General features: G+C 33.8%; 1 protein-coding gene and 1 pseudogene across 1 annotated transcript; both read right to left on the bottom strand.

Moving 5' to 3' along the window:
- Positions 1–14768: 14768 nt before the first annotated feature.
- On the bottom strand, positions 14769–17014 carry LOC127102273 (RNA polymerase II transcriptional coactivator KELP). The gene is made up of 3 exons (XM_051039666.1): positions 16539–17014; positions 16324–16429; positions 14769–15165 (listed from the first exon to the last, which is right to left on the bottom strand). Exons 1-3 carry the CDS (start codon positions 16851–16853, stop codon positions 15074–15076), a joined length of 513 nt encoding a protein of 170 aa, XP_050895623.1. The 5' UTR covers positions 16854–17014; the 3' UTR covers positions 14769–15073.
- Positions 17015–21288: 4274 nt separating this feature from the next.
- LOC127102274 (RNA polymerase II transcriptional coactivator KELP-like) lies at positions 21289–21787 on the bottom strand (annotated as a pseudogene).
- Positions 21788–22025: the final 238 nt, after the last annotated feature.

Genomic DNA, 22025 nt, shown 5'->3' with positions numbered 1-22025 from the left:
TTATAACCTGATTTTTGTGGACCTGTGGGCTCAAATGAGAGAGGCCCAAGTCCAAAAAAATTCTGTTATATTTTATTTATTTATTTATTTATTTATTTATTTGTTTATTTTTATTTATTTATTTTTTTCGTTTTTCATTTTTTTTCGTTCTTCGTTTTTTTATATTTAAACATGTGGGCTTCGCCTAGCGAGCATGACAGTTCAAGAAATTCCTCTGAGCGTAGGTGATTCTGGTGGCTTTTCTTGGGACTCGCTAGGCGACCAATTCTGCTCGCCTAGCGAGCATGACAGCTCATGAACAAACTTTTACTCCGTCAAGATTAACGTTTTGACTGACAAATAGACCCCATTTGAACCTGTTGGAAGTATCTCAAGCCATTCCCTTGTGTTGACTGATCATCTAAATAGAACCCACAAAGTATCTTGGATGATACTCAAGCTTTAAACAAAAGATGTTAGTGACACATTTTTGTGCTTTTGGTTAGTAAACAAAAGTAAGAGAAACAATGATGTATAATTCAAGCATGCTTGGTGATCTCAAACCAATCACAAGGAGTCCCACCCAAAGGCAAAGGGAACCAAGATGCTAAAGATCCTTGAGGCAATGCAAATGCAATCTTATGATGCCATAAGAGATCTTAGGGTCAAAATTGGGGTCTTACAACGTCATTGCTTCACCATACTTTCGTCGGATTCCGAAGCAAATGACCATTGATCGCTCAAAGGAAAACAACCATTAAGTATTTGAATGAACGAAAGAGAAACATTATATCATATATACCGTATTTTGCATCAGAATTACTTATATCATATATATAACTTGATCGATCTCAATTGTGTAACCTATGGACGATCGATGTATCGCTGCTTCACCATACTAACGTCGGATTCTGAAGCATAGTCAACATCAATCATCCAAATCGTACACACATGATGCCAAATTTAATTACTCGTTTACTCTTTGATTCATTCTGTCTTTTAATCGTATTAATCTAGAAAATACAGAAAATAAACAGATATCAGATGCATGGTTTCATAAGTGGCTCTGATACCACTTAAGGAGAATAGCGATCCAAAACGCAACGGAAATTACAAATTTTCTCCTTTAGTAATCCTTACGGTGTTCTACAATTCACTTAAGTGCACTGTACCTTACGGTGTTCCTTATTTACTCTATATCTCATCAATTTGTCCTTTTGTGTGTGACCTTGTAGGTTTTCGGGACATTAGCAATTACATTAAATCACGTATTTAACATAATAAACAGTGAGCAGTATCTAGCAACACATCATTGCTACCCAAGACACGAAAATGTCATGTGATCTGACAAATCATTTTGTGATAATACTTATGTGCATAATTACCCTTTTGCCCTTATGTATATATTGAACACAAGGCATAGATCGTGTCATCCTTATCCAATTCAATATTGGGCCTTTAGGCATTTATCCTGTTACGCAGGATGGGCAAATTTCATCTAGGTCACTCATGTCCCCCACCATGCTTCGTGGAGTACCCATCAACTGTCCTTATGGTCATCCAGTTACGGACAATGTTTGATCAACAATAAGGCATTCGACTCTACATCTAGGGTCCATAGTGGTTTTAGGTCGAAGGGTGGTATACACCACTATCATCATGAGAATAACTTATGACACTTTGCATAACATTCTATATAGTATTCTCATAGCGGGTCAATCCAGTATAAATATTACTCTTAATATTCATACCTATGTTTAAGACTTGATAACTCCTTATCCATGATCCATGAGATGTGATCATCAGTCTATATACATAATAGTCTTAATGCTTTAATGTTATCCAACTTTATAATAAAGCTCGACTACAGATACTTTAAGAATAATGTCCTTATGTTTAATGGGATCTCATGATTAAGTCACACTTGATACATTAAACGGACTAGCTATTCTAGGGACTTTATTAAACATACATAATAAAGAAAAAGCCTTTTATTATTAATAAATAATTCGATACAAGTACCAAAAGTATTGGCCTCTAGGGCTTACACCAACACATAGATGGCTCTAATGGAAATGGCAACAAAATTTCTTCAACCCTCTCCTTAATCCACTGCGTATAGGCTTCCTTAGCAATGTAATCCTTCTTCCCTAGCTCAGATATTCCTTGAGGACAGACTTCCCTCCAAGCTTTGATGATCTTCTTTAGTAACTCACGATTGTCAACCCCTTCGTACAAAATAAACTCCTCCACATGCTCGGAATTTGGCTTGTGCATCAACGGGTAACCCAACTGACATAAAGTTATCCTTGGGTTATAGTTGATCCCACCTTTTGTACCTATGAGGGGTACATCAGGGAAACTTCCATAATTAAGGATAACCTTGACATCATCATAGGCTCTAAAGTACCACATAATATCATTAGTGGTCAGAGACATGATTCTCTGAGACCACTTGAGATTATCCTTGTTCTCAATGAAAGAACCTTTGTTGGGTAGGTACGAAATAAACCACATATACAGCAGAGGGACACAACACATGATATTACCCTTCTTCTTCTGAGTCCTCGTATGGATAGAGTAATAAGTGTCAACAAGAAGTGTAGGAATCAGATTCTTGGGCAGGAAGATGTGAATAGATACAAGGTCCACAAAGTCTACCATACTAGAAAATAACATGATCCCATAGATGAGAAAAGCGAATACGGCGTTGAAATCTATCCAACTTCCAACGTCGACAAAGGCAGTGGCTTTCTTAACTAAAAACTTCAGAGTAAAACCATGGGTTCCATCCTTAGGCTTAAGGTTAACCTCCACTTCCTTCGTCTCTAAATGCAAAGCTTCGACTAAAAGATGAGACTTTTGTAGTTCCTTGGTACTGAGGAAAGGAACCTGATCCTTAATTCCGACCCCCAAGATATATGATTATTCCTCTAACGTCGGCGCCAACTGATAATCCCAAAAAGTGAAACACCTCAAGGGAGGATCATAGAATTGTACCAAAGTATGGACCGATGTAGTGCTCACTTCAGTATTGAGAATACCTAGGAGATTCCCATAGGCCTTCTTGAAGTTCTCTCTGTGATCCAGATCCAAATGAGTTCCTAGACCCTTCAAGGCTTTCAACTAGGGGTTCCACAAACTTGTAACTGAACATTGTTCTTCTGCCAGGATTCATGTTGTCTATGAGCACTCAACAACAAGCTAGGCTCTCGGATTCCCTGGAACTACATATGCAAAAAGAGTTATATGATGTTATGATGTTTTATGATATGCAAAATATGCAACAGCATGGCCACACTCTAGATAATCTGAATATTTTTCTTGATGTAGGATTAAAAGTATGATGTTATTGGAGAAACAAGGTATGTAAGAGCTTGGTTTCCTACAAAACCCAATATCCCACTCACAAATATGAACTAGTCTTAAAAAGGTGATCCTAAAAGGTCTCTCAGAGTCATGGAATCAAGTGAAAATACTTTGTTGTAGCGAATTCTCACATGACAAGAGTACTCGTAAGTGAAACTAGTCTGGATGTGGGTCTCATGCCAACCAAACGCATGAAACGTACGTCAACACGACTATCCACAAGTTTATCCTGTGTATATACTCAAGCTCGGGTGTAGAGCTTCTCTCAAGTAACATCAACACATCCCCACAACATCAACAAAACAAATATCCAGAATGGGGTTAGCAAATATGCAAAATATAAAGCAATAAACATGAAATAAATAACATAAAAGCTAATATAGTCAAACCTAAAAATAAACACCCAACAAACAAAACTAGGCTTGACTCCTCCTAGCAACTAGGTTATTCCGTAGCAGAGTCGCCAATTGAAGCTAGCTGAAATATGCCCACCGAACGCATCACACGCTCGAAGGTACAACAGAGTCGCCATCGAACTTTATTTATCCCAAAAGAGGGAAGGGAAAATATCGATAAACCCCAAGGGAAAAGAAACAGAGAAATGGGTAAGGGAATCAGTTATGCAAGGGGAAGGTATTAACACCCCTCACATCCATGGTACTCCATGGGAACCATTTTGAATGTTCTTGCTTGGATGAGTGTTATAATCTTCATGTGCCTGCAATAAACAAAGGGGTTTAAGAAAAGGGAGTGCTCGAGGAGGATTGTGTCCCTCATGCCTACGTATTCTCATAGTGCAATGAGAAATTCAGAGTCTTGTAGTTCATGAAACTGGGGAGGATAAAGAAAAGAAAAGAAAAGAAAAGAAGGTGCTCCCCAAGTATTCGCATCCTCGTGCCTACGTATCCTTATAGTGCAATAAGGAAGTCAGAGCTCCTTAGTTCGGAGGACAAAGACTGAGAAAAAGTTATGATTGGGGGTGGTGTTTAACCCGTAAAGAAAAGGGTAAAAGTAGTATTAAAACCAAGAAATGGGGAAGAACCAAAAAGGTGTGTCCCAAAAAGAAAGCGGTGTCATAACCAAGAGCGGAAATGTAAAGGTGGTGTCAAAACCAAGAGATAGGTTTAACTCATGTAGGTGTGTCCATGAATTGTGGTGTCATAACCAAGAACTAAAATAAAAGTGGTGTCAAAACCAAGAAGGGAGTTAACCATGTAAGTGTGTCCCTGAATTGTGGTGTCATAACCAAGAACAGAAGTAAAAGTTGTGTCAAAACTAAGAAGGGGGTTAACCATGTAGGTGTGTCCATGAATTGTGGTGTCATAACCAAGAACTAAAATAAAAGTAGTGTCAAAACCAAGAAGAAGGTTAACCATGAAGGTGTGTCTCTGAATTGTGATGTCATAACCAAGAACTGATATAAAAGTGGTGTCAAAACCAAGAAAGTGGGAATGACCAAGAGGTGTATCTCAAAATAAAATGGAGATATTGCAATAGTGTTTAAACCTAAAGGATCTGAAAAGAAGATCCACATAGGCTAGGTGAAAACTTGACAGTGAATTGACTGGAATTATACAAAAGTCTATGAATTTCGCTTTTGTGCTAATCACTCCTGAGAAGTTCTGGAAAGATGTTATGTTGTTGCTGCAATGTTCTCTCTACATCTGCTTCTGGAGGCGACTTTAATTTTCAAGCTTCTGAAGTTTTGTTACTTAGCTGAAGACTCTGAAGATCTCAAGTCAGATGCTGACATGGTCAAGATTCTGACCGAAGATTTTGATTTCATCTTTGTGTTTCTTCTTTTCATGCTTCATCAATTGTTTCTCATAAGCTAATGAATTTGAAGATAAGATCAAAGTGGATACGTGATCAAATAGTACATGGTACAAATCAAATATTCCTTCCACTCCTAAAATTATGGACGAATGACAATACTATACGTCACTCGTGTCACTGAAATTATGGGCGAAGTACTGTTCTATGCATCACTCATGTCACCAATCCAATAATGGACATCTGCTCTTTTGGTATCCCGATTTTGCCATCCAACAATCTCTTTCTTATGCTATATAAGGACTTGGAGACTTGAAAAAAAATATTATAACAATTTGAAAAGTTTGTTTCTACATGAAAAACTATCAACTTTGAGCATAGTTTTTCTTTAAGTGTTTGTTTTTCATTTGTGTAAAATCTACTTGTGTAGAAGCAACTTGTAACACAAAAAGCTATTCAAACTTATTTATTTGTATTTCCTTAAGAAGACTAGGTTTTAGTTGGATCCTTGAGAAGATAAAGAAAGTTGTTCTTTGTAATTTTTCCTTAAGGAGACTAGGTAATAGTCGAATCCTTGAGAAGACAAAGAAAGTTGTTCTTTGTGATTTTTTCTAATCTGTTTGATCATAGTGGATTAAGTTCTTGTGTATAAGGAGAAATCATCTTGGCGGGTGGACTGGAGTAACTTTGATTTCAAACGAACCAGGATAAAAATCCTTGTGTCTCTCTCTCTTTGTTCTCTTGTTTGTGTGGAGTTTTTGAGTTGGTAAAAAGATTTTGTTTTTAAAACCCAATCCCCCCCCCCCCCCTTTTCTTGTATTTTTGACACCTTCACCTCATTTGTCTGAGCCAAAAACATTCCTTTGCAGACTCCATATTAAGTATTTTTATTTGGGTAAATTGATTAACCCTAATGATTTTGAAAGGTAAATTTGATGGGTAAAAATAAATAATGAGTTTTTCGTGCTAGTATACTCATTAATTCGACAAAACAATATCACATTCGTTGATGCTTGCCATGTCATAAATTTTGTAACACAAAGTTAATGTCGATATCTACAAATAATAGTTTTTATTTTATTTTTATAGGAAGCAAATCCATATTATAAAATTTACCAAAACAAAAACCAAAAACGTTGTACATTTTTTAGACCCGTTCATATATTTAAACCCACTAATAATGGAATTAGATTTTGTCAAACTCATCCCTACAAAACAAACTTGTAAGATAAAGGGTGTCACTTTATATAATCCTTTCTTAAGATCTATCTTTAATCAATGTGGGGTTTGGATTTTTTATAATACACCCCTCACACCTAACACTATTGGACTTGCTTTGTGGATATAAACGGTGGGTGGTTCGAAGTTATCAATTTATGGACTTCGTTTTTCCAATACATCCATTTATACCAAACACTATTGAGTTTGCTACGAATATAAATGACGCGTGCTTCAAATCAATAGACTCATGATACCATGATAGAATTGGGGTTTGGTCTAACTTATCCTTACAAATCTGACTTTTAAGATGATGAAGGACACTCTATATGAACTCTTTTCAGGCTTTATGTCCAACCAATATGGGTTTGGTGCATGGATATAATTGGTGAGTGGTCCATGGTCTGATTTGTAGGCTTTGATACATAGAATTGGAGTTTGATCCAACCCATCCCTACAAAAGTGGTTAGTAAGGTGAATAATGTAACTCTATATAAATCTTTATTAGGATCTATTTGTAACTAAACTCGTGACTTGAGTTTCCCTATAACTAAAAATGATAAAATGATAAAATATTAATAATAATGCAATTCAAGTAATATATTTTAATTATATCACATATTAGTTGATAGTAAAACATAAAAAAAAATTATTTCTAACAAAATACATCACGAATTAAAATTTTAATATATGAACAAAATTAAAAACAAATCTTACTCTTGAGCAGTGACGAATCCATAAATTCAATAAATGCATGGCCAAATTTTATAATTTATAATAATAAAAATGATTAAAACCATATAACCTAAAAATTAAAATTAAAATTTATGAAGTAAAACTGGTAGAGGATATCCTATTAGAGATAACTTACTTAAACATAGCGTCTTAGTTGATTCACATGGAGTTTCTTGTCCTATGTGCGAGAAACCAATCAAATTGGTTTCTCATCTGTTTATGACATGTGAGGTTGTGGCGTTTGTTTGGTATACGATTTTTAGGTGGTTGGAGGTGGTTGGAGTGGTTTTTAATTCTTCCTAGGGATCTTTTGAATCCTTTTGAGGTGTTTATCTCACTGGAATAAGTGACGATTATGAGTGGGTCTTCCATGATCTTACATTCGGTTGTGTGGTCCATATGAAAATTCTAAAATGAAAATATTTCCAAGTTCGTTTACCAGTGTGAAGGATGGGGAAGAAAATTGTATTTTCCTAGCTTAGAATGGTATTTTGGTTGGTCTATGGTCAACTCATGGTTTTTTGTGCTAGCCTTGCGAACCTTATTCTCTATTGGATTCAATAACAATTTGATAGTTTATGACCTCATTCTTGCAGTGAAGTGTACTTGGTCTTTTCCCTAGATGACTCTTTTCTATTGATGGTGGTTTCTTTGGGCTAATATCTAACCTTTGTACCCCCTTCTTTTATTATATGTGTATTATCTTATATTTTCCCTCTTTTTTTCTTGTGTTTGGTGGCTTGTATATATGTTTGTTTTTGAGAATTTCTTAGTTTTTATTTTTCTACTATTTATTTTTTTCGTTGTTGTTCTTAGTGGCATTTGTTGGAGATTAAATATGGGGTTTTCAAAATTTGATCCTCTTAGTGGAACAATCTTGATGAACGAATCTTAGTTAAATCATTAATCATAAATCAAACATAAGTTAGGAATATTAGAATATCTATTGAATTGTGCTTTAACATTGATCACGAATGTAGAAAATACCATAATCTATATGAAGTCCACTCGAGAACAAAGTGGAATGTGATGCTAGTCGTTTTTATTGCGGCGCAAAAAAATACATGAGCATACTAACGCCCGAAATAACTATAGATTCATCACCGAAGTTTTATTTTTAAAGGGAAACGTCGATAAAACCCTTGAAGAACAGAAACATGGTCATCACTAGTTTCGGGTTCAGGGGTCGATTATGTGAGGAAAGGTATTAGCACCTCTCATATTCGTTTTACTCAACGGGAACCTTATAATTAGTTTAGGTGACGTGTTAATCAAAAAATGTTTGCAGTTTTTCTCTTTATAAAAGATAATTACAAAAGGGGAGAAATTTTAGTTTTTTATTAATGGGCCTGACGAGACGTTGAATCTCACTCTTGTGTATCCCCGAGTGTCATGGGGAACTCAAGGCTACATAATTCTTTGGTATAAAATATTTATGTGTTGGTTGATTTTAATGAATAGTGTTCAGGTCGCGTTCGAGCGGTTAAACATTTGCTTGTATGCTCTCATTATGGAGGCTGAAGTGTTTGTTTTTATTTTGCGTTGGAATGAATAAAACACTATTCTTTTGTAAAAAAGTTCATTTTGATTGCACAGAGAAAAAAATATTAATTTGATGAGTTGAGGTTATTTTTATGTGTGGAGGATGGATAACCGATTCGGGCGAAGCGTGCGTTAAGCCTTCGGTTGTTCGAGAAACAAATTCATTTCTCTTTTAATCCTAAGTTTATGGTGAAATTGTTGTTGGAAGACAAATGATCGTTCAGACGAAATGTTAGGTAAACCCTCGATTATTCGAGAAATAGATGAATACGCATTCACTCATTTCTTTCAGGTTAATTAGGGGTATTTTAAATGGGATACGAGTGAATGCATTTGCTCGTTCCACGTTTGTTATATAAAAGAGGGGAATTTATTTAAAAAGAAACATAACTATTATTTTTGTATTTTCTAAATTTTATTTTAATATTTTCATTTTGTATTTTCCTAACAATAAATAAAATAAAATAAAATAATTAATTAATAAAATAAAAAGGATAAATGTTAATCCCAAAGGGGAATGAAAATTGAATAAGGGGCATGGGTTTAAAAAAATGCATGAGGCCTATTTGATAGGCCCATTAATCCACAAGAACAAAAAAGAGCTAAAAAAGGTAGCTTCAATCTAAGTCACTGGATATGCCAAAGGCTTATATCTGGCCACAAGATCCCATGAATTAGGCCATTGGATCTTAATCCTATGGTCATAAGATAAGGGTCCATGGTAGACCCAATGGGGAATCCTGTATAGAATTCCTCCACTTTAAATTTTAGCTTAACCATACATAACATGATATGTGTCTTACAATTATAATAAAAGAAAATAATAATAATAATAACAAATAAATTTTAAAAAACTAAAATGAATAAAAGAGGGAAAATGAAATCCCTAACTCCTTCTTCATTTCCCTCTTCTCACTCACGTGATCTCTTTTTGAAAGAAAGACAAAAAATGACACAAATCTCTCTTCCTCTCAAATTCGTTACCATGGCAAAATTGCTTTTGCTTTCCAAACTATAATCAAACACAAATCCAACATATGTACATATCCAAGATCCAAAAACACATACAAAGCTAAAAGAAAATCAAAAGAGTTTATCGTAAAAAGGGAGAAGGAAGATACCAACCAGGATGATTGTACGATGGCCGGAGAAAATGTTGCACGCAACTCTGAACAGCGAGAATGATGCAGGAGTGCACGGTGTGTCAGCATCCGATTTCACGTCACAGGTGAAGTCGATGCAGTTGAAGGATGCGTCTTTGTCAAAGGAGATGGTCACGGAGGAGGTGTGGAGCTGGACAGAGGTGGGGCCAAGGTTGTTGGTGGTTGATCGGAGGGAGTGATTCGCGCAGTGGAGGGGAGCATCGGTTCGTCATCTTCTTTGTTCCCCTTTTCCTCCTCTTCCACTTTTCTTGCTCCTTTTAGTTTTGAATGGTTGTAGTTATGTATTGAATTGGTTTGTGTTTGATTTATGATTGTTGTGTAGATTTAGCTAGTATGATGCGTGATTTTGTTTAAAGGATGCAAGTTTATGTTTGATGTTTATGTTGTAATGATAATTTGAATGAATATTGTGATGTATGGTATAATGGTATAATGGTTTATGATATTGGTTTTGAATTGACTCTTGATGGATGAATGCGTGTGAAGTTTTGATGGAGGTATGAGTGTTGTTTATGAATATTGAAGGATTATATTAATTCTTGAAGAAGAAGAACACGTGAGAGAGGGGAGGTTTGTGTAGGTTTTTCTCTTGTGTAGTTGTGTGTAATTCTTCTCCCCTTTTGTGTTAACTGGGGATCCTATTTATACTAAAACTTAGGTTAAGTAAAAAAGAAAATGAAATCAATAATAATAAAAAAGTAATGAACAAAAACAAACAAAACAAAATCAAAAAAATATTTGATTTGATTTTGTCAAATTGAAAAGATCATACCAATAATTCTACAATTCATTACTTACCTACTAATATAAAATTGAAAATAACAATTAAAAATAAAATAGAAAACATTGTTTATGTATTTTTTATACAAAATAAAATAAAAGTGCAATACAATTAATGCAACTATATATTTTTATTATATTGAGGAAATAACAAAATATCACTAAAATAATTATTTCTAAAAAATATAAAAACCACACAAATATCTACTAAAATTAAAAATAAAACAAAAACTCGGACAAAATTGGGGTAAGATAGTTTTCTTAGAATACCGACAATTAGAATTAGCAACAGAAAGAACTCATATATTTCTATAGAGAGATGTTAAAACTCTATTGCTTTTATTTTGGAATTTTTTAAAATAAGTTCAATTTTACTTATATTTAAATAAACTCTTTTAATTAAATTAAGTAATATATTATTCATATTTAATTAAATTCATTTTAAAAAATAAAATAAAATATTAACTTAATTAAATCATAGTTAATTTTATTAATTATCTCTTCTCTTTTATTTTATCAAACCATATTTAATCAAATAAATTATATTTGGTGGGTGAGGTAGCTCAACTGATATGTTCTAGTTGAGTTAAATGGGTTTAGCGTAACGTGTCAGTCCTGAGTGTGAACTCTGACGACAACATTTATTTAAGTTTATTTATTAATGTAAATAATTCATTGTTATTGTTTCATTATCAATAGTATATGCGTGTGACCATGTATGTTCTCGTAACTTTGGAAATAATATTAACTCTCATATTTAATATTATAAATAATGAATGATATCTAGCAACACATCATTGCAATCCATGTGATGAGAATATCATATGATATGACGTAACCTTTATAAGATAATGATCATGTGTAAAATTACTTTTTTACCCTTATATCTATATTGAACACAAGACATAAAACGTGTCACCATTGTATATTTATATTTCTTGATACCTGAGTATACTTGATAACAAAAAATAAATCAAATATCACATATTTATTTACTTTAGCATGACCATGTATTTTCCAGTCATCTCTATCAATTGGCCCATAAATATTACTCTAATATATTTAAATCACTCATGTCCCTCAAAATGATTTGTAGAGTACCCAACAACCATTTTCATGGTTATCTTACTACAAACAATGTTGAATTAACAGTAAAGTACTTTACTTCATTTCTAGGGTCCATATTGGTCGAAGAATGGTATACAAAATTATCACTATAAGAATAACTTACACATACATAAAAAAGCATGTAGTATTCTCATAATGGGTCAATCAGTATAAATATTACTCCTCATATTTATACCTATGTGAATACTTGATATCTCGTACCCATGACCCACTAGATACGATCACAATATACTTACATAATAGTCTATATGCATTATTGTAGTCCTATCTGACAGTAAAGCTTGAGTACATATACTTTAAGAATAACGTCCTAATATTTAATGAGGTGTCACGATTAAGTCACACTTAATATACCATTAAACAAGACTGTGAACATCAAGCATAACAAGGGGAATCTTCTTCAACAACTTGTCAGTTACGATTTGAATTATGCGCCACGAGCCTTAAGTAGTGGAGAAAAATGAGAGAGATTATTCCTATCATTTTTCTAAGTATCTTTGAGTACGAGACATAGGTCCTATTTATTCAAAGTATTCGCCTTCACTCATAGATTTTAGTGCAATTCAAATCGAATAGTTGTCAAGTCTTCTGCCCCACATCCAACATTTTTCCACAAGACAATAGTGCGACAAATCTTCACCCATTTCTTTCCTGGTTCATTGAAGACTAAAATCACTTTTGTAAGTAAATCCAAAATTACTTTAAAATACGATGCAAATTGCGCGTCATGAGCCTTAAGTAGTGGAGAAGGATCAGAGGGACTATTCATATCCTTGTTCTTAGTACCTTTGAATACAGAACGTAGGCCACAATTATTCAAAGTATTCGACCTCATTCATAGACTTTAGTACAATTCAAATCAAGACAATCTTTTCAAAATTAAAATCAATTTCAACTCACCAAATTCATTTTTCCGTCTTAGGGCATTCAAAACATTTTCACAAAGGACATATTACTTCTATTCTACCGTAATACAAACAATGCTTAAGCCTTTCATACGCGAGTATACAAGCAGCGTTTAACTGCTAGAACACGAACGTCAACATTGTTCACTAAAATAACAAACACATCTGTATTTTCCACCACTAGGGATGACAATGGATAAGGTTTGGGCAGGGTACTATAGTACTCATCCTCATACCCATGATTTGAAAATATCCTCGTGCCCGAGCCCATACTCGTTTGGATGCCAAAGTTAGCACCCGTACACCCGCATTCCTATTAAAAATAAATAGATTAATTATAAAATATCACATAATTTTAAGTTTTTAAAAAATATTAAAAAGTTTTCAAATAATTTATTGTTGAAATAAATAAAAACTTATATTAAATACATAATGGTTTAACATTGATATACGTTTTATAATTTATAGACATATATTTTTATATAATAATATAAATTAAAATATATAAATAAAAATAAAAATACATAAATATATAGTGTGCGAGTATGGTGCGGGGTGAGTATCAAGGTGCCCATACCCTCACCCATACCCGTTTATTTTTGTGGATAATTATCCGAGCCCATGCCCGTATCCATTTTTGTGGATTTTTACCCTACTCGTTGTGGGTAAATTTGCGGGTGCCCATTGGGGATGAGTCAAATTGCCATCCCTATCTATCACGAACTATGGAGCTCTGATTTTCTCATTGCACTATGAGAATATGTATGCACAAGGGTCTGAATCCTTGGTGAGCACACTAATTAGTAAAACATTTTCCCCTTTGATCATTCGCAAATAATCTTTAGATAATAACACTTCTTCGCGCAGAGAACAATCAAAATGGTTCCCGTTGAGTACAACGGATGTGAGGAGTGCTAATATCTTCCCCTTACATAACTGACTTCCTTACCCATTTCTCTTCCCCTGAATTTTATCGATATTTTCCCTTTCCTTCAGGAATAAATAAAATTCAATGATGACTCAGTTGTATTTTCGAACGTGGGATGTGCTCGAATATTTTTCGTGATGCGACAATTATCCTGAAAACGTGAACACTGGGGAATATACCTCGGGTTTTGTGTTTTACGATATTTTGGAATGAATATTAGTTGAAAATAAATTCAAAAATTTGGTGGAGTATTATCTACTATTCAAGCGGAGTACATTATCCTTGTTAAAGGGGTGAAAGAAGTCATTCGGTTAAAGGGTATGATTAGGAAGATAAAAATTACTCAAAAATGTAATAGTCAAAATGTACTTTATTTGAAAAATCCCCAACTAACCAAGAGAGAGCAAAGCACATCTACATGTGGTTACATTTTCATTTAAAATGTGCTAGAATTTAAAAAAATGATGATTGACACGTTTGTTGCGGAAGAAAATATGTGCTCAAGTCATTACCTAGATCATAATTTAAACATTGTTTGAATTTGATCACTTTGTTGAAGAGTAATTCCAAGGTGGAGAAAGTGACATGTGATTGCTTGGTAAAAGTTGAGCATCACTATTAATTAATTTAAAGTCAGGGTGGATATTTGTGGGTGAATAAGCTTTCAAAGTTGTGTTTATAGGTATTCTAGTATGGATGACTCGAATCATGCTAGAGCATGATTCTCATTTTGTTATGATTTTTGCGTTCTTGTTTCATTCTTGTATGGATGATTAGAATGATGTTAAAATATTGTCTATGGTTTTCTGCATGGATTGATGGGAATTAATATTTTTGGCATAGTTTGAATCATGTTGATTTTTTTATTTAAAAGCATATTTTGCATAATTAGTTGAGAACAAGTTTGAAAAACGGCCAAGTGATAATGATTTTTGAAATTGTGAAGACTTTAGAATTGAGAATACAATATAAAGACATTGGGAGAATATAAATCATTAGGGAGAGGATTCAATCTTTTTTTATTGAACAATTTGATTGAACAATTTTGGGAAAAAGAGAAATTATAGATGGGTCAATATGAACAATTTGAAAGTGAACTTGGAGACTGATACAAGACAACTAAATAAAATTTTGTTAAATCAGACACATCTGAACAAATGCGTGTTTGATATTCAACATGTGTTAGTGACCAACACGACACTTGTGATCACAAAGAACTAACAGGAAGAAAAGAAGCCAAGAAAAATATGGAAGGAAATACCAGATTACTGTATCTAATAGGGCATTCATTTCACCTTCTCTAAAGTCTTCTAAAGTAGTTGTTTTCCAGATGCAATACACTGAACAAAACAGGATTCACGGTGATTTCAAGTCCTAGCCAAAATGGTCCGGTATCAAAAGGACACCATGATGCAGAATATTCAGATTACAAACCGAAAAAATAAAAACAAAGCCACGTCCAAATAAGAGTTGAGACGATGAAAAATGTGGTTTGCTCGATCACTGGATAATGAGATGAATACTTCGATCTGTAAACTTAAATCTTCACATTCTTATACACACGATTCCATTTTCTGAATGGCTTTTTCTATGGCTGGCACACTCTTCTTAAAGGTTGACCACTGCTCCCCAGTCAAACTTATTCCTGAAGCACAAAAAAGTTAGAATTCGGAACGTACCCTCAATTATAGAACAGAAACATGTGTTGTAAAAGAAAAAAAACTGCAAATCAAATCAACAAGAATCTAAATTTTCTGAGCGGAGTTGGCCTACATGACATGAACTATAATGCATCATAATGTCCAGTGTTATAAATAGAGTCAACCAATGAACACTTTAATCAAAATCTACAATAGACATATCTAAGAAAGGTGGTTTCAGTTTATGACACTATTGTTCTAGGCCGTTCACAAGGCCTAAAGCAACAGGCCCAAAACCGCTGTCAAGCAGCAAAGTGCCTAGAGCACGTGATCCTTTATTCCTCCAACAATTCAGCCTTCAAAGGCGATGATCACCGTCTAATTAGATCTAACGGCTACCCCCACAACGCATCTAACCTCAAACGGAGGGTTTTAAACCGCTCTCACTATATAAAGAAAAATCGCATCTCACCTCAAACGGAGGGTTTTAAACCGCTCACTATATAAAGAAAAATGCAAGTCATTTCACGCATTCAAATTAGTTCTCACTCTCACATTACTCCTTACTCTCTCACTGACTATGACGTTTGAGTGTTAACCTTGCAAGTCAACCCCCTCTCCGCCGCACGCATCGGAAGCACAACTCCACTGCAGCAGGACATTATCTCATCATTTCACATATCATTTCTAGTTCTAAACTGAACAATTATGATCCGTGTAAGGAATATATAGACCAGTCAAGTCATATCGACAGAATTAAGTAATATTGGCAACGAGACCCCGACCCATTTTGAATCCAATTGTTTCTTAGATATGAAATGAAGTGCAGGGCCATTTTTGAGAGTGTGCAAGGCAAACTACCACAAAGGGTCCAAATAAGCCTTCATAAAATGTTTGTCAGAGTTAAACCCTAATTAAAAAAAAAAAAAATCTATCTATTTAGTCATGATTAATCTATGACTAATCTACACCGAGCCTCTCTAAAAACTTTAGACAACTCTCCTGAAGTGGCAGCGAAACCAAAGACATTTGAAACAGAACAATATCATATGAAAGACTTTGCATAAAACATCATAATTAAAATAAACCAGTCCCATAAAACAACGTGATAACACAAAATCCCTACATGCAGAAACCTTGAAAAGGAGCATAACAGAATTCACCTTTAGAAGAAGGAAGTTCCTTGCCATCCTTGGAATAAAACTCCCTAATGGAGACAAAAGTTCTCCCTTTGAAATCCTGAATTGTCACTTTTCTCTTTTTTCCAAGCTGAAAATCAAAAACAAACAAAAAATGAAACAAAGTAAAATTCAAGAGTAACCCTTTTCCGTTCAATTCATCACTGAAATGAAAAAAAAGTTAAAAAATCGAAACAAACCTCGCAGATAACGAGATCGCCGGAATCATCATAGACATTGTTGTTTCTGCTGGAAACTCCCACTTGTTTGAGCTTTTGTTTTTCTTCTTCCTCCTTTTCTTCTTCCTCTTCCTCTTGCTGTTGCTGCTTCTGTTTGAGAAAAGCTTCGATTATTTGCTTGACTAAGGCTTTGAAAGGAGGCTGAGATAGGTTGAGGTCGAGTTCGTTGGAGGCTTGCTTACGAATCTTGGATTCAGTGACTTCATCCATGTTTGATTCTTGTAAGATCTTCAGAACTGTTTCTTCGATTCTTTCTTTCGTTTCAGCATCTTCCATTTTTTCGGCGCTAGCTCGCTCGCTCACCGGTTCCTCACACACCCGACAGACCCAAAGGTAGATTTTAGATTCACGGAGACAGAGTGTTAAGGGTTTGGTTCTGAAAAATGGAGAAAAAAGTGGTTATAATAATATGTTTGATTAAATCCGTTAATAATAATGTCTCACATTTTTCATTCTTTATTTATTTTTAGCTTTTTAGATTTTTTTTATTTACTTGCCATATTCAAATTATAATACAATATTTATTTTTATATATTAATAATTTTGATTTTGCAAAGACCGGCATTGTTCACAAAAGTAAAGGTGGATTCAGATCTAATGGAAAATTATCGTATTTTTGTGTTTTATAATGTTTTGTTCTGACGATGAGGTATATGCAAATACTATGAAGTTTAAGTCAATGAAAGTCGAAAGTAAAATATATTTTAGATTAGACAAGTGTGTATTTAGTGTGACATCTTAATCGTCAAAGGGGGACATATGTCATAATATCACTTGTTATAATATCTTACAATCATGCTCTAATGGTTTTCTTCTGAATGTCTCTCTAGAGCATGTGTATTACAACTCTAAAAAGGGTGTTGTTGTTAGCCTGATGTCATCGTAATGATGTTGAAATTATGTGACTGCGGTTTCTAAGCTCATTTGACACTATATCTTTAGAAGACTATATATTGGGTTGTATCGCAATCATTTGGGCCTTGTGATCAGGTCGGGACAATAGCCACCCAAGTCAGGTTCAACAAAGTTGAGGCGTGGTTTATTGCACCTATGAATTAGTCCGCCAAATGATTTTATCTTCTCTACATCCCCTTCATTGGTGCCTTTGTCCTCCGTGAGATTGATTTTAGTAGACGCTTGAGGATAACATGAGTGAATATTGTACCGCTGGTTACTAGCTAGAAATCTTCTATTATTGTTGAAGGTCGTGTGAGTTAATATTATCGACAGTTGCTCCAATGGGAGGAAACACAAGAAGATTTTGAAATGTTACTTTATGATAGGAGTCCATTACAATATATTGTTGAAAGCATATAGTATCATTTGGCATCGCTTACGTGCTTTAAGTATCAATTTGTGTTTTAATGTTTTACCATTCGATTATTGTCTCATTGGGTATTTGTAATTTGTATGTTATCTTAATTCATCTGTGTGATTGTACTATTCTTTTCATTTGATACTAACCACTTCGAATACTAAATTGTACCATTGAGAATCCTCTACATTTCATGATTATATTCATGTGATCCTTGTTGGTATTTCTCTTTTTGAGCCTATGAAAATTACTATTTTGTCATTTCCACATGAGCAACTTGAATCACAAGATATAACATTTGAATTTGGATGAAATGATATTTGATTCAGATCAGTTTTATATTTGATTTGAATCACTCGCCTGTTGAAAATTGGAGCACCATTCTGGATCAAATGATTTGGATAAAAAAATTGAACATGATTCGAATCATAATCTCATTTGATTCGAATCAATTGCAAATAATGATTCAAATCATTAGCTTTTAAAAATGCCATTTTGGGGGCTGTCCATATTGATTCGAATCAAACCTCAAAATTTCTAATTTTCCATCACTTATTTAAATGATTGTTTCTTATGGGAAAAGTAACATTTTGTGGGAAATCTATGGTGATCCATAGAGACAAAAACTATGATTGTTGTCTTCTCTTCTTAGTGTGTTTATCTTTACACCATAGCTTTCTCTTATTCTCAAAACATTCAACCTTATTGATATTGAATCCATGTCAATTCTTTATCCTTTGTGTTGCATCTTATTTTGTGCAATTTGGTTGTTGTTCTTGTGTGAATTTGAGAATGAGTTGATCAATCTTGTTGAAAATTGACCATGCTCCTGATAACAATCAAGAACCAAGACCCACTCACCTAGAAACTTGATTGAAACTTGTATGTGTGTTCATCATTCATGAAAACTCAATTACTTGACTAACAACTCGTAATGTCAGTGGTTGTTGAGATTACCTGGCCCTATTCACCATCTTCATCCTTAGTATTTTTCGTTTGATTATGGTACCTCCTCAAAATATTGAGTGTAAGGGAGACTAGTGGTAGATTAGGGTATCTAATGTTTTTATGTGTGGCTGTTTGTTTTTTGTAATAGGTGCAAGTATCGTTTCTTGAGTGTATTTTGGCATTGAGTTGTTATCTATCAAGATAAGAGTTTCCATTATACTCCAAGGAACACTATAACAACATCTAGTATCAACGACCCATAAGGTGGAGTAGGAAGTTGTCCTTCTTTGGTGGTGTTTGAGAAAGATTATTTGTAGACAAAGTTGGGAGTTGTCCAATATATGCTCAGTTAATGGAAATCGCCCAGACAATAAATTTGTGGGATCAGGGGGATTACCACACGAATACTTCGAGCAGGTTATTATGGATAACGAGGTTATTAGATCTAGTTCTTGAGAGATATTATATTTTATTAGCAGTTTAATGTCTGCATCACCAGAGGAAATTATCGTGTGATAATTCTTTGTAATTAAAACGATGTAAACATTTTATCAAAATAGTGGAAGACCGTGATTATATTTCGATGGAATCATCCATTTAAGAGTGCACTTAGGCAAAGCGGGGACGAATGTCGAAGCACTATATATCTTTGTGTATCTTTTCATTTCCCAATTTCTTTTACTTTACAAGTATTCGTTTAAATTTGTTCTTGCATTATTGCATGATTTCATTGATTGTATACCATATAGGTCAAACTATGCTTATATCTCATATTTAATTTTTAGTCCCTCAAAATATTTCCTTTAAAGAATGGTCCTATTAAAATTTTGTATCCATACTTTTGGTCTCTCATACAACTTAGCGACGGTTTTTCAAATCTTAGTGACAAAATTATTGACAGTTCAGTGACTGTTTACTACTTAGCGACTGAATTAGTGGCAATTTTAGCAGGAAAGGCCAAAAGTTTTGGTGAAAATTTTTAGGAGGATCATTCTTTGAAGGAAATTTTTTGAGGGACTAAAAGTAAAATATGAAATATTTAGGAGGATCACAAATATATTTAACCCTTTAATGTATAAGCATATGTTTATGGTAGATCAATTTTATGGAATCATCATGAAGTCAGTTATGTATTGTTAAGAACATCTAAGTAATGTATTTTTAAATCGCTTCGTTTAAAGCAGCTTCGATTGACTTGTAAGTGACTTACACTAAAAGTAATCAATCTCATGGTAACTTCATGTACCATTTCATATGGATTGATTCATTGAGATGCTTCAAAGCTCTCTTCTTTTGTGTTTTTCTTCCGCGCTTCTTAAAATCTCTGATTTTGTTTTATGGGGCCTAAAAAGTTTTTCAAATTGTCTAAAGGGAATTTTGGTCTATTTAACCCCCCCCCCCCCCCCCCCCCCATCTCTAGACATTGTTGTACCCATATTCTCACCCAACAATTGTTAGTATTCAATTTATTTATTTTTAAATGCTTTTACTGTTAATGTATTTTTGTTTTGTACTCTTATAATAATGATTTTGAAGATTTTTGGAAAGATCAAACCAAGTCAAAATCATCTTAACAAGAAAAGGAGGAAAATTAGAGGGAAAAAATACAAGAAACAGTCGGTAGTGTTGCACCTACACAGCACGTATATGTGTTATCAAGCTTCAAATAGCCAAAGTGGTGTTTCCAATAACACAGCAATGCAATTCAAACATTCAGCCAGATTTCTAAAATAGAGGAATTGAGTAATAGCAGTGGGATTAAGTATAATCACAACGTGGTCTTCCATTTTTTTAAATCTATAAATTGTAAAATGTGTTTAGTCGTTAAGGTTTCAAAATTTCAACGGTCTAAGACATATTTTGGCATCACGGAGTAGGGAAAACAAAGACTACGATTAGGGTTTTATTCTTATTCATTGTATGTTTGATTTCTTACTTTTCAATTGAAATAACCATGAATTTGAATTTCTTAAAGATAAGTAGTTAGTTATCTTAGATTAGGTTCCTTTTATATGATTTTACCCTTAAGATATGTATCAAGCGCATAATTTATATTAAAGTGGTAAAACATTGTTCCACTAGGGACTAGTTGATTACCCGTTATTCTTTTTCTAATTGATTAGCTAAAAAGGAATCAATGTAGTGTCGTTTAGTTATTTTAAGGATTATAAATTTAATAAAACTAGCCTTAGGATTATGATTCTTATCTAAGACTAACAATGTAAAACATCATTTCTACTTTGTAGCGAGAATTTAAGATATTATAGATTTTAAATAGAAAAATATAGATTATATATCCTTTCAAAATATATAATTGTATCTTAGATCACTGAACGGTCTATTTCATGGCTGGTTCACTGATAAGACATGTTAAGAAAAGTTTTTGGTGAAGAAAAACAAAACTTTCTTAATTAAACCAAAACTATTTTCATAAGTTAGTTTAATTGTTTAACCTTTAAAATCCTAAATTGTCACTTTTCTCTTTTTTCCAAGCTGAAAATAAAAAAAACAAACAAAAAAATGAAACAAAGTAAAATTCAAGAGTAACCCTTTTCTGTTCAATTCATCACTGAAATGAAAAAACAGTTAAAAAGTCGAAACAGACCTCGCAGATAACGAGATCGCCGAAATCATCATAGACATTGTTGTTTCTGTTGGAAACTCCAACTTGTTTGAGCTTTTGTTTTTCTTCCTCCTCCTTATCTTCTTCCTCTTCCTCTTGCTGATGTTGCTTCTGTTTGAGAAAAGCTTCGATGATTTGCTTGACTAAGGCTTTGAAAGGAGGTTGAGATAGGTTGAGGTCGAGTTCGTTGGAGGCTTGCTTATGAATCTTGGATTCAGTGACTTCATCCAAGTTTGATTCTTGTAAGATCTTCAGAACTGTTTCTTCGATTCTTTCTTTCGTTTCAGCATCTTCCATTTTTTTGGCGCTAGCTCGCTCGCTCACCGGTTCTCACACACCCGACAGACCCAAAGGTAGATTTTAGATTTATGGAGGCAGAGTGTTAAGGGGTTGGTTCTGAAAAAGAGAGGAAAAATGGTTGTAATAATATGTTTGATTAAATCCGTTAATAATAATGTTTCACATTTTTCCTTCTTTATTACTCTCTCCTCCATCTCATTAAAAATGTTTAATTTCAACCATTCACAGTTTTTAAGAAAATAATTAGATGGGTTGGTTTTGA

The sequence above is a fragment of the Lathyrus oleraceus genome, chromosome 7 (genome assembly GCF_024323335.1).
Source record: "Lathyrus oleraceus cultivar Zhongwan6 chromosome 7, CAAS_Psat_ZW6_1.0, whole genome shotgun sequence".
NCBI lineage: Eukaryota > Viridiplantae > Streptophyta > Magnoliopsida > Fabales > Fabaceae > Lathyrus > Lathyrus oleraceus.
This window is presented reverse-complemented; position numbering and strand designations above follow the sequence as displayed.

What these genes read in the sequence shown, in the direction of transcription:
- LOC127102273 (XM_051039666.1), bottom strand. Translation starts at nt 16,853, where the DNA reads ATGGAAGATGCTGAAACGAAAGAAAGAATCGAAGAAACAGTTCTGAAG. An exon ending in GCGATCTCGTTATCTGCGAG is followed by an intron (nt 16,430 to 16,538) that starts GTTTGTTTCGAT and finishes TTTGATTTTCAG; the next exon opens with CTTGGAAAAAAGAGAAAAGT. An exon ending in GGAACTTCCTTCTTCTAAAG is followed by an intron (nt 15,166 to 16,323) that starts GTGAATTCTGTT and finishes TTTGTGCTTCAG; the next exon opens with GAATAAGTTTGACTGGGGAG.